Source organism: Prinia subflava, chromosome 2 (genome assembly GCF_021018805.1).
Source record: "Prinia subflava isolate CZ2003 ecotype Zambia chromosome 2, Cam_Psub_1.2, whole genome shotgun sequence".
In the NCBI taxonomy this organism is placed as follows: domain Eukaryota; kingdom Metazoa; phylum Chordata; class Aves; order Passeriformes; family Cisticolidae; genus Prinia; species Prinia subflava.
The window spans coordinates 91,715,901-91,729,586 of NC_086248.1; the positions used below are offsets into that span (position 1 = coordinate 91,715,901).

General features: G+C 40.6%; 1 protein-coding gene across 1 annotated transcript in view; it reads left to right on the forward strand.

Annotated features, from left to right (window-relative positions):
• LOC134547788 (opsin-5-like) overlaps positions 1-10,369 on the forward strand; it is a 28,249-nt gene extending 17,880 nt beyond the window's left edge. The window contains exons 3-6 of the mRNA XM_063391908.1: positions 4,448-4,547; positions 5,881-5,985; positions 8,887-9,110; positions 9,773-10,369. Coding sequence (XP_063247978.1) covers positions 4,448-4,547; positions 5,881-5,985; positions 8,887-9,110; positions 9,773-10,213 — 870 coding nt within the window. The 3' untranslated portion in view covers positions 10,214-10,369. The remainder of the gene's footprint in view (positions 1-4,447; positions 4,548-5,880; positions 5,986-8,886; positions 9,111-9,772) is intronic.
• The last annotated feature ends 3,317 nt before the right edge of the window (positions 10,370-13,686 follow it).

The following is a 13,686-nucleotide window of genomic DNA, read 5'->3' on the forward strand; positions in this document are numbered from 1 at the left end:
CTTCATATTTTTCTATCTTTAGAATATATGCCATCCACAGGAAGATTTAATCACTTTGTGAGTGCAAAATACTGAATGTCTGATGCTCTCACTTAATGGTTTAAATTCTTTAATCCTGCAGCATATAAATTCTCACTATTTACTCATACATGGAGTGGCATTTGTGTCAGAGGCCCCTAATGCCTTGGGTTAATGCCATCACCTCTAAGTATAGCTACCCTTGAAGCTTACAGAGATGTTTTAAAAGGCAGAATGCAAACATACCAGAAAAATGTCTCATGAGCAGAAGATGTTGTGGGAACTGTAGTAAATTATGAGTCTCTTTCGCCTCCTGCATTGTAGAAAATCTCAAAGAAACTATCTGAGTGCTTTAGGAACACTATGCATTGTGAGTTTTAAGTAGTCTTCTGTGAAGACTAATTTTGATTATTGAACTTGGTAGTTCTTCTAGAACCTCTGTGAATAAAGAGTTACTGTAGTCCAGTTGACACATCATAGTGTATTTGAGAGATGGGAAAATTATGTTGTCATCAGACTCAAGTGGAATATTTTGCATTTACTTCAAACTTTAAGAAATAGTTTAATTTTAAGTTAAGGGGTTTAATTTTAAAATATCTATTCAAATGTATCTACAATTGCGTTTACAAATGTGTTTCTTGACAATTGATTTAAGTGCTTTTGTGTTTCTTGGTGTTGAATGAGGTTTATTGCCATTATCTATTTACACTATGATCTCAGGTTAATCTGATCTGTATTAAAAAAAAAAAAAATCTGAGAGAGGTTATTGTGGCAACTTTAAGTATACACTGTGGGCAAGTAACCCTTGTTTGAAGTTTATGCTTTTCTTTACGTATTCATAATGTCATTTTCAATAGAAGAAAAATACAGGACACTGTGGTTCTGAAGGGAAACACATGGACTTTGGGAAATTACAACAGATTTAGCAGTTGGCCAGTGGAGGGAGTGAGGCAGCCTCTGTGGCTGAGATCAGTGTTTTGGCCCAAAGTGAAGTGTAATAGCTATTTTGGCAATCACTTTTGTGCAATTAAACCTTGATTAATACAATAATAAGAACAATAGGTTATATTTTATTCTGCTTTAAATGGAGACAACACTTATGAATCAGCTGGGATTCATAAGTATTAAAGGTAGTAAAAGTGAGGCACACCCAAGCTCACAGCTAAAAATTTTGTAGTGCACTGGGGATTCCTAACTCTCCTGTGTTGAAGGAAATGAATTTGCATGCAGTAGGAGCTCTGTTTCTTGTGGGTTGTAAATAGTGCTCCGAGAGCATTAGTGAGATTTAAAGTCAGGCACTAGTACAAAGCAGAAAAAACCCCACAATTTTTTCTTCAGTTGTGTCTTAGCTTCCAGGCAGCATAAAGATAATGAGCACCTTCCATGCGTGTCTATATAGCCAAGGGAGTAATTCTGGTAGAGCACTGAGAGAAAAGCTTTTAAAATTGCTAATCTACTCCTGCTTCTTAATGGGTGAAAAGGAAAGCTGGTGTATTAAAATTACCATGCAATCAACTTTGTGTTTATGTCAGAATTCATCATTGCCTGTTAACACTGCTGCTATTTGATCATAATTAATAATAGGAAGGAAAAAATTGCATTACACAAAAATGGAGGAAATATTATGACTATGGAAGGAAGGAGCTGGATGGGGGGTAGAATAAAAGGAAAACCAGAACTGTGTTAAGGGGAAGAGCATCAATCTTCTAAAGTGATTAAATGTTATTTACTATACTAGTATTTCCTTGGCTGTCACTCCATATGTCTTTAAAGATGCAGAAAACTGAAATTATCACATATTTTTGTAACCTGCAGATATTAATCTCTGTCTATGGAAATTGGGACTATGTTAAAGTAGTTTTTCTGTTGTTACCTATTTGGATGCCTAGCAGTTGCCTCGCTACCTACTGTCAGTGTTGTCTGCTCAAGAGCAGAAAAGTAGCAGAGATCTTTCTTCCAAATCCAGAAGGCGTAATCTTGAAGTAATTTGGTTGTATCTAGAGGAAGATCCCTTATTTTCTTCTGAAGACATATGTCTAAGTGACAATGATATGAAAGTGTTGCAACATTGACAAACCTGCTGGGAATTGATTTGTTCATAGCAGGGCTCAAAAGCCGCTTGTTGCCAACAAAAGTTTGGGACAAGAGTGGTCTGAGCATTATGTTCCCAAATCAGCCTGATGGATGGTCTCTTGTGGTTGCATGGTCTCTCACAGTTAAATGTTCCAGATGCTGTGCTCCTGTAGGGGCTGTTCTGCAGCTCAAGAGCCACCATTTAGGTCCTTTATTCATTTCATCCCAGCTCTTGTCATCCCCAGAGCTCCCTCTGCTTCCTGACACTTCCTGCTGTCACCTGTTGCCAAGCCACCAAGCCTGTGGCCAGCACGGGGGCAGTGACAGCTGCCCTGGGAGGCTGCTGCCACTCAGCCACTTACAAACCATTTGGCCCTGGTGGCTCTCTGGTGGTAGCCCCCACACCTGCAGAAGATCTGATGAAATGCTGTATGAAAACAAGATGTGGTGCTGATAATGGTTCAATCCTATGAGCTGTGCAGATAAAACTGCATTAGTTTTTGTTTTTAGCAAGACATCACTCCAAAGAAAACATTTAGGCTTTTCATTCTTATTGTGACAGCTTCATCTTAAAGGCCAAGAGTGTATTTTTAGACCCACCTGCCACCCTTGTAGGTGTGCTCAAAGGCTGTTTGAACCAGTCACTTGATATAATTGTCTCTCTTTGGTCTGACATCAGGGAAGGAGGTAGGAGAAAAATGGTTACGTCTCCCAGTGATAAAAAACCAGATCTACTTCAGAAAAACTCCCCTGTTTTTAACATAACGATACACGTTGAGAAGCCTGTTCTGCTCTTTTAATATTCAATCTCATACCTCTTTAGACTTTAATTCAAAGTGTTTATTTGCATCCTTGTTGAAATCCTGCTTCTTTTCTAATCTAATAACTAATGCAATTCCTTAAGATTATGACCATTATGTTTTCTGCATCTATGAAGCATTGGTAGTGCAAATGGAATAGTGGCAGCTATTTGCACCAATGAGGCTGATGAAACACAGAGCACATTTATATATCCAGATATTTCACCAACATCCACAGCACACAGCAGGCCAAATTCAGCCAAGTGCAGCTTCTAGCAAGTAGCTGAGACGTCCAATAAAGTCTGTTTTAAACATGGTTACATTCATACACCAAGCATGAGCTGACTGTAATTGGAGCACAGGTGAGTGTAGATTGTTGTAGTTTCAAGCCTTGCATGCATTTAAAATGTGGTGGGTCTGTAAAAGTTGGCAATAAGAAGTATTCAGAGTCAGTATGAGGGCACTAGTAGGAAGAAAAAGCACCAGTGAAGGAAGTGATGAACCAGTCCTTTTTCTCACCCTTCACCCAATTTAATTTATACAATCTGCCAGGGTCTTAGCTTTAAGCCTGGATTAAAGCCCCAGATTCAGTGCTGGGATAAACTGAATTCCACAGGAGTTGTGCCCATGCATACAAAGACACAGTTTGTTCCTGTAGAATAACGATGTGCCTTTCCACTGATAATTTCAGTATTTTAATGCCAAGTTACAGTCCAAAGACACTTGCTTGATATTCTTGCTTCACTAGTTGTAATGCTGGCACCTCCAAGAGCTCTTCTGTTTAATATATGATTGCAAGAGTCCACAAAAACGAGGGACTGGCTGTCAGCATTTTGCCTGGATCATTTCCCAGCCGTAGAGTGCTCCCTAGCAGATGGCTGCATCCACGTCCTCTGCAGCTGGCAGAAGTTCCTGGTTGTACCTGGAGCTGTGGCTGTCCTGGGATGTGGCTGAGGCACTGATGACAGCAGGAGCCACAGAGCTGCACGGCTCTGCCTGTGTCACAGCCAGGGCATGAGGATCAGGGCTTCAGAAATAGCAGGCACCCAGCAACACCAGATATTGAAACTCAGTCTACTGGGTCTATTCAGGTTTTGGGGTCTTTAAAAAAATCTTTTCTCACTCGACCCAGCCCTTCACCTCCTACATTCTTCCCTCTTTGGCCTAAATTTCTTAGGATCAGTTTGCATGTTTGTTCTGCATAAGCAGGGCAGCTGCATCCGGGGCATTTTTGTCTGTTCAGGGCTTTTCTTCTTTCCAGTTCCAAGTTTTTCTCCTTCATTTAGCAAGTCATTTAAGGGAAGCATAGATGTAAGGGTGTGCTTGCTTGCTTATCGTATGTACATGACAGAGCACTTATATAATTTTGAACATTTACTTGCTCACTGATCCTATAGAAGATAACTGCACCTGACATTTTGTATTTCCCTGTTAGTTGGGTTTCTGGAAAAACTTTCAAGTTCATTAACATGAAAATGACAGGAGAAATTCCAGTGGTTCTTTTTCCCATCAAATCTCTGCAGTTACAGAACATCCTGTACTGCTTTGTTTTTCAGGTTGATGGCTTCCTGACACTTCTTTTTGGCCTGGCTAGCATTAACACCCTTACAGTGATCAGTGTGACACGCTATATCAAGGGCTGCCATCCTGAGAGAGGTAAGGAATAAAGGCAAGTCCAGTTCTGCCTTCACAGAACCTAGTGCAAATCTGTATTTCTCTCAGTCACTGTTATCAGTCAGGCAAATTATATTAGATATTAATTAAATGCATTGAAAATCAGGACATAATACAGTCATTTACATTACAAACACGTTTTCATTGAATCCTTCAGGGTTAACTCCGGTAAGAACCAAATTATTACAAGTGTGCTTGGGTCACCATGGGTAAATTCATCCTTGTGGCAAAGACCACAGGTACTGCTGACCCTCTGTATTCCTCAAAATACAACTCAAATTGTTCCTAAGTTATACATCATTATCTGGATCTCACTGAAAAAATCTATCTTCTGTGAGATGATGTTTGAGAAGTTTCCAGTCAGGGATCAGATCAATTGTCATGCCTTTGTTGCAAGTGGCTTGCACTGTCTTTCATGCAGGAATCTATCAATTTCTGCAGGGAAAGTATGTGTAAGTACATGGGATGCATCAGACAAGTTTTACTCTTTACCAGCACAAGGAGTATTTGCTGTGAAAAGAACTTCTTCAGGGAGGTAAGTTTTTCCATAGAAAGTTCTTCTGCAGTTTGGTGTAATGATAGACTTGTTGAACTTTCAGCACAAACTGCTGCTGGAGCTGATAGAGTTTGGCTGTGATGTAATCCTACATCTTCTATTTATTGCATGTAAGAAGTCATATTTAAAACCCACATTCTCTTTTGTGAATCTCTACCACATATCCATCAGATGGTGTGCATAATTTATATTTGAATCTCAAGTAAATCTGAGCAAGTACCCAGTATAACATCACAGAAACTTTGAGGAACAGAAATTGGTGGATGCATAAATATTTCCCACATAAATGAAGAAATGACCACAGTGTATGGCAACTGCAGGTCAGATGGAATCTTTTGTATTGAATGGTTAATACAGTCTGAGCTATTTTCTCCTTTTTAACAGGGAAAAATTTTGAAGCAAGTGAGAAAATCCTCTGAATTTAGATTTATCTTGTTCATTTCTGTGTAAAATAAATCTCTTTCCTGCATTTTACAGAATTGCAAATCATAAGTCTAACATAAAATTCACTAATTCCACAGTGCTCAACAAACTCATTGTCTCCTGCTTAAAAAACAAAATTTTCCAGTTTCAGTGGTAACACAGGCCTGACAGATGCTTTCAAAATCAAACTTTCCTTCTGAATACGCATTTTTCTATCTTAATTGTTCTTAATAGCTGTGTTTTACTTTTTAGCTGGTGGCATAGGAGTGCATTAGGATTTCAGAGATATGTTTGCCTTTCCACGTACTGTTTTGTGACCCCAGCATGCCATTGCAGGTCACTGCATCAGCAACAGCAGCATGTCGGTGGCTCTGGTTCTCATTTGGGTGGCAGCTTTCTTCTGGTCTGCAGCTCCACTGCTTGGCTGGGGCAGCTATACAGGTAACAGGTACCTTTCAGCTGTACTTCCTTGGCACCTCTCCACTCAACAAAAATACTCACCTTTCTTTCTTGCTGTTTGTCATAAGCCAGACTGATTACCGGTGGAACTGAGACAATCATTCATCGTGCGTGACGTAGGCAGAGTGTTGCCTGCTTTGGTATCAGCTATAAAGGGAATTTTTTTGAAGATATCACAGGAAAGACTTGGACCAAGTGCATATTGCCTATGGAAAAAGAGAAATACTTGGCATGGTTAAGCAGTGAGATAAAGAAAACTATCAAAAGATATCCTTCAAAACCTGTCAAGTTTAGGAAACTAGCAAAGAACACAAGTTCCAGCAAGTTAAACTTGAAACTATAATAAGATGAGCCAGAAGGATTTGGCAAAACAATTTGTTGAAAATATGAAAACTTACATAGCACAAGAACTCAAAGGTGTTGGGAAGTTTGTCAGTCCAAGAAAGAATTAGGGTGCAAGATAAGGCCACATTAAAAAAGGAGGGTGAGGGAAAAAAGGAAAAAAATTGTATAGTGAATACTGCAGAAATTCAATGGCTAAGGCATGTAACAGACCAGAAAATTTCTTCATAGGGGAAAGATGGAGAAATTGCCTCAATTTAAGCCTGTAAGAATTCAACAAAACAAATATCTAGGAACAAATGGTAATGATACACAAGTCTCAACAACTGAAATCCTATGACTGACATTGTCCAGCAGTTATCTGTCTGGATCCTGTAAGCCCCTGCATTCTTTGAGAAATCATGAAATCCATGGAGACTTACTGAAGCAGCTGTGTGCATATATTCTCTTACTTATTAAGTACATAAGCTTTGAGGTACCTCTGGACCATTGAAGTATGGTTGTGAGAAAAGCTGCCATTCCCATGGTTGGTTAAATGTTCTATCCTTCAAAAACCAAAATACTCTCAAGATATTAGGCTCAATGGTTTGAGACAAATTCAAACTGTTTATTAGATGTTTGAATTCTATGTCACATTTTTGCACTCTGGACATGTCATGAACTTGGTTGTTTTGGACTGGTAATTTTCTGTGTATCTTCTGGTGATCTGAGTTCTTTTTACATTAATCTAACAGCTCTTCATTTATAGGGGGACTTCTGATGTCTGGTTTTGCCCTTAAAATGGATCCAGGGACTTTTTGGGCAACACTATTTTGTCAGGACATTCAAGTGTCTCCATGGACGCTTTTTGAATTCAATTCCTTGAGAGCAGTTTTCAAGACTGCTTCTAGGAGTGCTTTCCCCTGCTAAGACCCACAGCAATTTCAGCTTCCTGGGCCATCTAAACACACCTCCAGTGAGGGCACCCACAGAGACGAGGGAGCCCAGAAGCAGAAAATCCAGCAGCAAATCCAGCACCAGCAGACCACAGCACATCACAGCTGGCTGCCTTGGGCCTTGCACTACCACACAATATCTTCAGGGGCCCCAGGCACCCACTGATTTTTGGGAAAGCCACTTGTTTGTGTCCCTGCAGAGGGGCAAAACATAGCTCTGAATTCTGACCTGTGGAAAATCTGCCAGATTTTCTTTTCCTGCCATCTGGAGGTTGGTTTTATTTGTCAGGCAGAAGTTTTCAGAAGCAGAAACCTAGAATCAAGACAGACTTTATGGTTATATTTTTGAATCTTGAGGTCTACTGACGAAAAAGGCAAAGGAGAGAAAAATCTATTTCTATTACAGAACACATTCAGACAGCAACATCTAGAGCTTTTGGTGATAAAAATACCAAGCTCTTTTTGATGAGAATCACAAAAGAGATTTTAAGCTTTTGCTCATTTAATTCCTCCTGCTTAAACCTCCTACCCCCTGTGAGGAATTAAGTGAATTTTTTTCTTCAAAATTACCGCTGGATGTTAGGGAGAGATCTGCTGCTAAATCATGTAGTCTTCACCTGTATTGTATCTCCGGGACCTGTTAATACTTGACTTACCTAATTTTGATTCATGCTTCATTTATTTGTAATTCAATTTATTGCCATAGCTGTCAAGCAAAAAACCCAGCTTCTCCCACTTAAAAAGAAAAATATGCAATTCACAATCTGCAGAAAAACCTCCAAAGTTATGGAACTCAAGTTTTCTATCAGGACATCTTTGCAAACACATCGGGGGACCTAAAGAACTAAACTGTTATTCATAAAAGTGTTTGAGCCAGAGACTACACGTTATTCCCACTGCCTTTTCCTTACACCCCTGATCAGCTAGTGTCTCACTAGTGGGAGACCCTGCAGTCTGCCTGACTTAATTTTTAGAAGTCTGCATCTCTGTGTTGCAGGACTGCATATTTCCCATTTATCAAAAGGTTTAATATCTTTCTATTTATATGTTGTTTTAGCTTCATATAGTCTTTATAATTATCTGTATCAATTTAGTCTCATGGCTCTCACTGTAGTAGAAGTTCCATTACCTCAAGGAGCCTCAATATTTTTATTTCCTGCTTAGTTATCTAAGCAGTGACTTTACATTTGGCATTTTGTCTATGGAATTCCATGCCATGCTGTTTCAGTGCTCATCTTAGGAAGTTACTATATAGATCATTATGACAAATAAGAGTACATATCACTCAAGGATATAAACCCATTTTTTTTTAAACAAGAAAGTGTCACAGTTTTGAAACAACAGTTTGTGCATTATGGATTTACACTGGCAGTACAAATTTGATGGAATAATAATACACATTAAAATTTGTTAATGTGTGTTAAGTCTAAATGGTCTTGAAAAAGTGTTTATGTAGGAAGTAATGTCATGTCTCGTTAAATCAGAAAGATCAATCCATTGTGTAGTGCTTAACAGAAGAAAAATACAACATTTTAACTAATAAATAATTGCTCAAAAAGTAGATAAATGTTCTAAAAATGCTAACCAACATATTCTTGCTTTCCAGATCGCATGTATGGCACATGTGAGATAGACTGGGCAAAAGCCAACTTCTCTACAATCTACAAGTCCTACATCGTCTCCATTTTTATCTGCTGTTTTTTCCTGCCTGTCTCAGTCATGGTCTTCTCCTATGTGTCGATCATCAACACTGTCAAACTGAGCCATGCCTTGACAGGACTGGGTGATCCCACAGACAGACAGAGGAGAGTGGAGCGGGACGTCACCAGGGTGAGCTTGGGTTTCATACCGGGTGGGATTCCTCCCATTGAAATCTGCCTTTCCAAAAACTGATCTCAACTAGAACAGAAGAGAACAAAACAAATCAATTGCATTTCCTTTCTTTGTAACTCTAGCAATAGAGTCTGAAGCCAGTGAAGGATATGAGGTTTGTTTAATATTTCTACTGCATCAATTGGTTAATATTGGTTCTGCATCACATTTGAAAAATAATCTAAATACAGTTTGAGTGGGTTATATAGCACAAACCCCAAAAATTTGGTTTGGCATGTGCTCTTTTCTTTCAGAAGTTACACTACTTCTGAGCATACTCAGAATTTAGAGTGGAGATTTCAGTTTACTCACTGTTTAGTTAAATCTACCTGAAACCCTCTGTATTCATATAAATATATGGAAGTAGCTATTTTCATTGCATCAGATGAGGCATTCCTCAATCACACCACCATGCCAAAATTCAGTACATAGCTCCTGGGTCTGCCTGGCTGCATCAAAGCAAACCATTTGCTTGCCCATATTCTCCTATAAGCCCTACTTTCAGGGCAATCCAGACCTTTCCCTTCCAGCTAAGTGTTAAAGTCACTATTCTCAGTGTTTTGCTCCCCTGACATAGTCTTCCAAAATAGATTTAAGATTATTCTTCTTCTGTCTTTTAGGTTTCTATTGTCATTTGCACAGCCTTCATTATTGCATGGTCACCATATGCTGTCATCTCTATATGGTCTGCCTATGGTCACCCTGTGCCCAACCTTACCAGCATCCTTGCCAGTTTGTTTGCTAAGTCTGCTAGCTTCTACAACCCCATTATCTACTTTGGAATGAGCTCCAAATTTCGAAGGGACATTTTCATCTTGTTCCACTGTGCCAAGGAAGTCAAAGACCCTGTGAAGCTCAAACGTTTCAAAAACCTCAAACCAAAGCAGCCACAGCCTTCTCAGAAAGAAGAGAAATATGCACCAGAAATGCACCCTGCACCAAGCCCTGATTCCGGGGTGGGAAGCCCGACCAACACCCCACCTCCAGCAAACAGGGAAGTGTATTTTGGTATTCTGGATACACCATCCAATAACCCCAATATTGAATGTGATAGATTGTAAGTTTTGTGACTGCTTAATACACACACACTTTGTGTTCAGGGAGACCCTCTACAGAGCAGTGCTTGAGTAATTTACTAATTCCCATTCCATCTGTTTCTTGCTATAGCACTGATGACTGTGCAACTCAAGCAAATCAGATGGCTACATTTCCTTCTATGTAGGTACAAAATGCTCCAAAGAACATTAAAATGTGGGCAGCACACCCAGTGCCAGAAACACTTGATTTTCACATGCATGCAAGAAAAGAAAGACTGACTTCAGGAGAGCAGGCATTAGCTAGCAAAATTAACTAATATGTTCCTATCCAAATTTTATCAGTTCTGGACTGATACATTTCTAAGTATGTCTTTTGCTCTTTCACAGTCACAGGCATAGATGATAGTTTTAACTCTGTGGTACTTCACAGCCATGGCTGTAGGAGAAGGCGAGCCCTGCTGAGATTGCTGTGGAGCTGCTACAGCTCCAAAGGGTGCAAGGTGGCTGAAAAAGCCATGTTCCCCTGCAGGGTACCCGGGTGTGCCCACCATAGAGCTCCCAGGCCCCACAGGCACCTCATGGGAGTGTGTCTGATCATAGCATCAGAGAATAGTTTGTGTTGGAAGGAACCTTATAGATCATCTTGCTTCAACCCCCCTGCCATGGGCAGGGACTCCTTCCACTAGACCAGGCCAGAGCCCCATCCAACCTGGCCTTGAATGCTTCCATGGATGGAGCATCCACAGCTTCCCTGGGCAACCTGTTGCAGTGTCTCATCACCACCCTCACAGTAAAGAATTTCTTCCTAATAACTAATCTAAACCTACTATCTTTCAGTTTAAAGTCTTTCCCTCTTGTCCTATCTGTCCTAAAAAGTCCCTCCCCATCTTTCTTGTAGGCTCCCCTTTTGTGCTGGAAGGCTGCTGTGAGGTTTCCCCAAAGCTTCCTCCAGACTAAACAGCCCCAGCTCTCAGCCTGTCCTCATAGATCCCCCTCACAGGCCACCCTCTGATGCCCATGTCTGACTCTGTGTCTATGCAAGGACTAGGAGTTGTAACGTATTGAAAATACCAGCCTGGTATTTTCTAGTTGCTGTGGTATGAGCAGTGGCTTCATATTTTCCTCACTGGTTTGCAGAATTATTTCCATCCCCACTGACCATGCTTGTGAGCAGTGCCTGGCTGTGGTGTTCTGATTCAGGAAAGCTGGCCTTTGATTTTACTGATCTGTCTGCAAACTGATTGCTGTTCTACCTTCCTCTGAAGGTGGAACAAGAGATGTACAGTTAATGATACCAAAATGACTTAGGTTTTAAGGGTACTGATGAAGTGTGGCATCAGAGCTATTTACAAAATATAGCCAGCACTTCACTTTTGCTTCTAAAGAAAGTGTTACCTGCCTATGGGTAAAAAGTGACTCTGCTGTAAACACAACTAAGCAGCAACTAAGGCTAATGATTTAAATAGCTATACTGTAGGCCTGAATCAGTTGCCAGGTGTTACAACATCCAATTATATCACCAAGTTTATTTTACAGAATCAAAATGAGGAGATATGTTTTCATAATCCCCCATCCTGTAAATTACCTGCATACTCAAAGACTTCTTTTAAAATGTCTCTGTGTTAGCAATGGAAATTGTGGGTTCATTTAGTGCCATTTGCAACTTAAACAGGGGAAAAAGAAGGCAAAAAATAAAAAAGAAAAAACCAGCAACACTCTTTGCTAACCTCCGCTATTTATGAACTTCTGAAATCTTGCTGCCTGGGTGTGCTGAAATATAGTTGCTTTGCAAAAATATGCTCTTCCAGATGTGTTTCTTGGGAAAGCTACTAAGAGAGCCCACCTCCATTTCCCCCATTACTCTATCTGTTTGGAGAAAATCATCTGTGTTTTGAAGTTAAAAACAAATAAACATTATAAGCAACACTGGGGAACTGTGCTTTCTTTCATGGTCACAGATCTGAACAACAGCAGTATTCATTTTAGTGGAAAATTTTGAGATATGGATGCTATTTCATTACCATAAATAATTAAAAGAAAGTAAGTAAATAGTTTGCTTTCAGATACAAGTGCATGCTGTGGCTACAGAAATAGATGAAATTGTTTAGTGCAAAATCCTGTAGCAGCTGGATAAAGCCAGGCTGGGCTAACCAAAGCTAGCACACTGTTTTGAAAGCTTCTAATGGTAGCACAAAATCCACCTTAGTAACCATGATGGACTGAGACTTCTCACTGCTGAAAGTGCTTGGGTTTTGCTCCACAGAGAGGCAGCAGTGGCCCACAGCCCCCTTGCATTCCCAGGGACACCTGCAGCCACAGGTGTGCCAGGTACCTGCCCAGAGGCACTCTGTGGCTGTAGTGCCAGCCTGGTTTGCAGTCTGTGTTTCTGCTCATTTACAGAATCCTAGAGAAAATTGCAAAAATGCTGATGATCTGCAGGATTCAGACTTGGACATAGAAAGATCTAGAACAGGCAAGGATGAAGGCAGAGCAGCAGACCTTTTCCACAACAGTCCCCAAACTCCAGCTGAAATATCTATTAGTTCATACACCATACACACATGGTGGGGTTAGACCAGGGGAAGAAGAGGGAGTACAAAAAAAGCCAGAATAGGAGCAGAGCAGAGGAAAAATATAAAAAGGAGGGAATCCAGATCAGCAGGGGAGCAAGAGGCCAGTAGTTGAAGGATGCATACCTGCTGAAAGACAACTAGAACCAGACAACACAGAACTTGTCTTTACTTGACTGCCCAAGACCTCTCTCCTGCAAGACCAACAGCTCCAGTCCTTTGTGGATACATGGTGACACCACAGAATTACACAGCTGGTTTCACAGGTTTCACAAGGTGTCTTTGCCGACACCAGCCTGTGCTCCAGCTTCAGCAAGAGCAGGAGCACACTTGTCACTAAAGTTACTCAGGTAAAAAATCTTCCAGCCCTAAAGCATCAATGCCCTGTTAGTTGTACTCACAACACCAGCAAGTGGCTAAAGGCAGAAAAAAGGTCCAGAATCCATTACTGGAGTTCACATAAGGGAATGCAGATCAGCATTTTAAGTGTGGGAATCAGCACAAATCCATTTGTAAAACACTTTTCCTGTGTCCTGGATTTCTTCCCCATGTCTCTGGTCCCTCATGTGGCCCAACAAGGCTGGCCCCTGCTGCTGCATCACATCCTGCTGAGCCAGTGCTGCCACTCAGAAAAGAGCAAAGATCTTGGTGACTCGAAACAGGCACAGAGGTGTAGGTGTGCTGAGGAATGTGTGGGGTTCCATGATTTTTATTTAGCAAGACTGAAGGACGAACAACGCAGAGAGTCCCAGAGTCAAAACACTTCTGCCCATAACCTTGCTGATCCTCACAGCCTCGGATTTTCTTTTACAGCTGGTGATTTTTAGCAGCAGACATGTGAGAAGGCTGTTGTCTTCACTGATATTCTGGTGGCAAGAAGGCTTCTCTGGAAAACTGCAGGTTTGAATGTTCTCCATCTGAGATGGT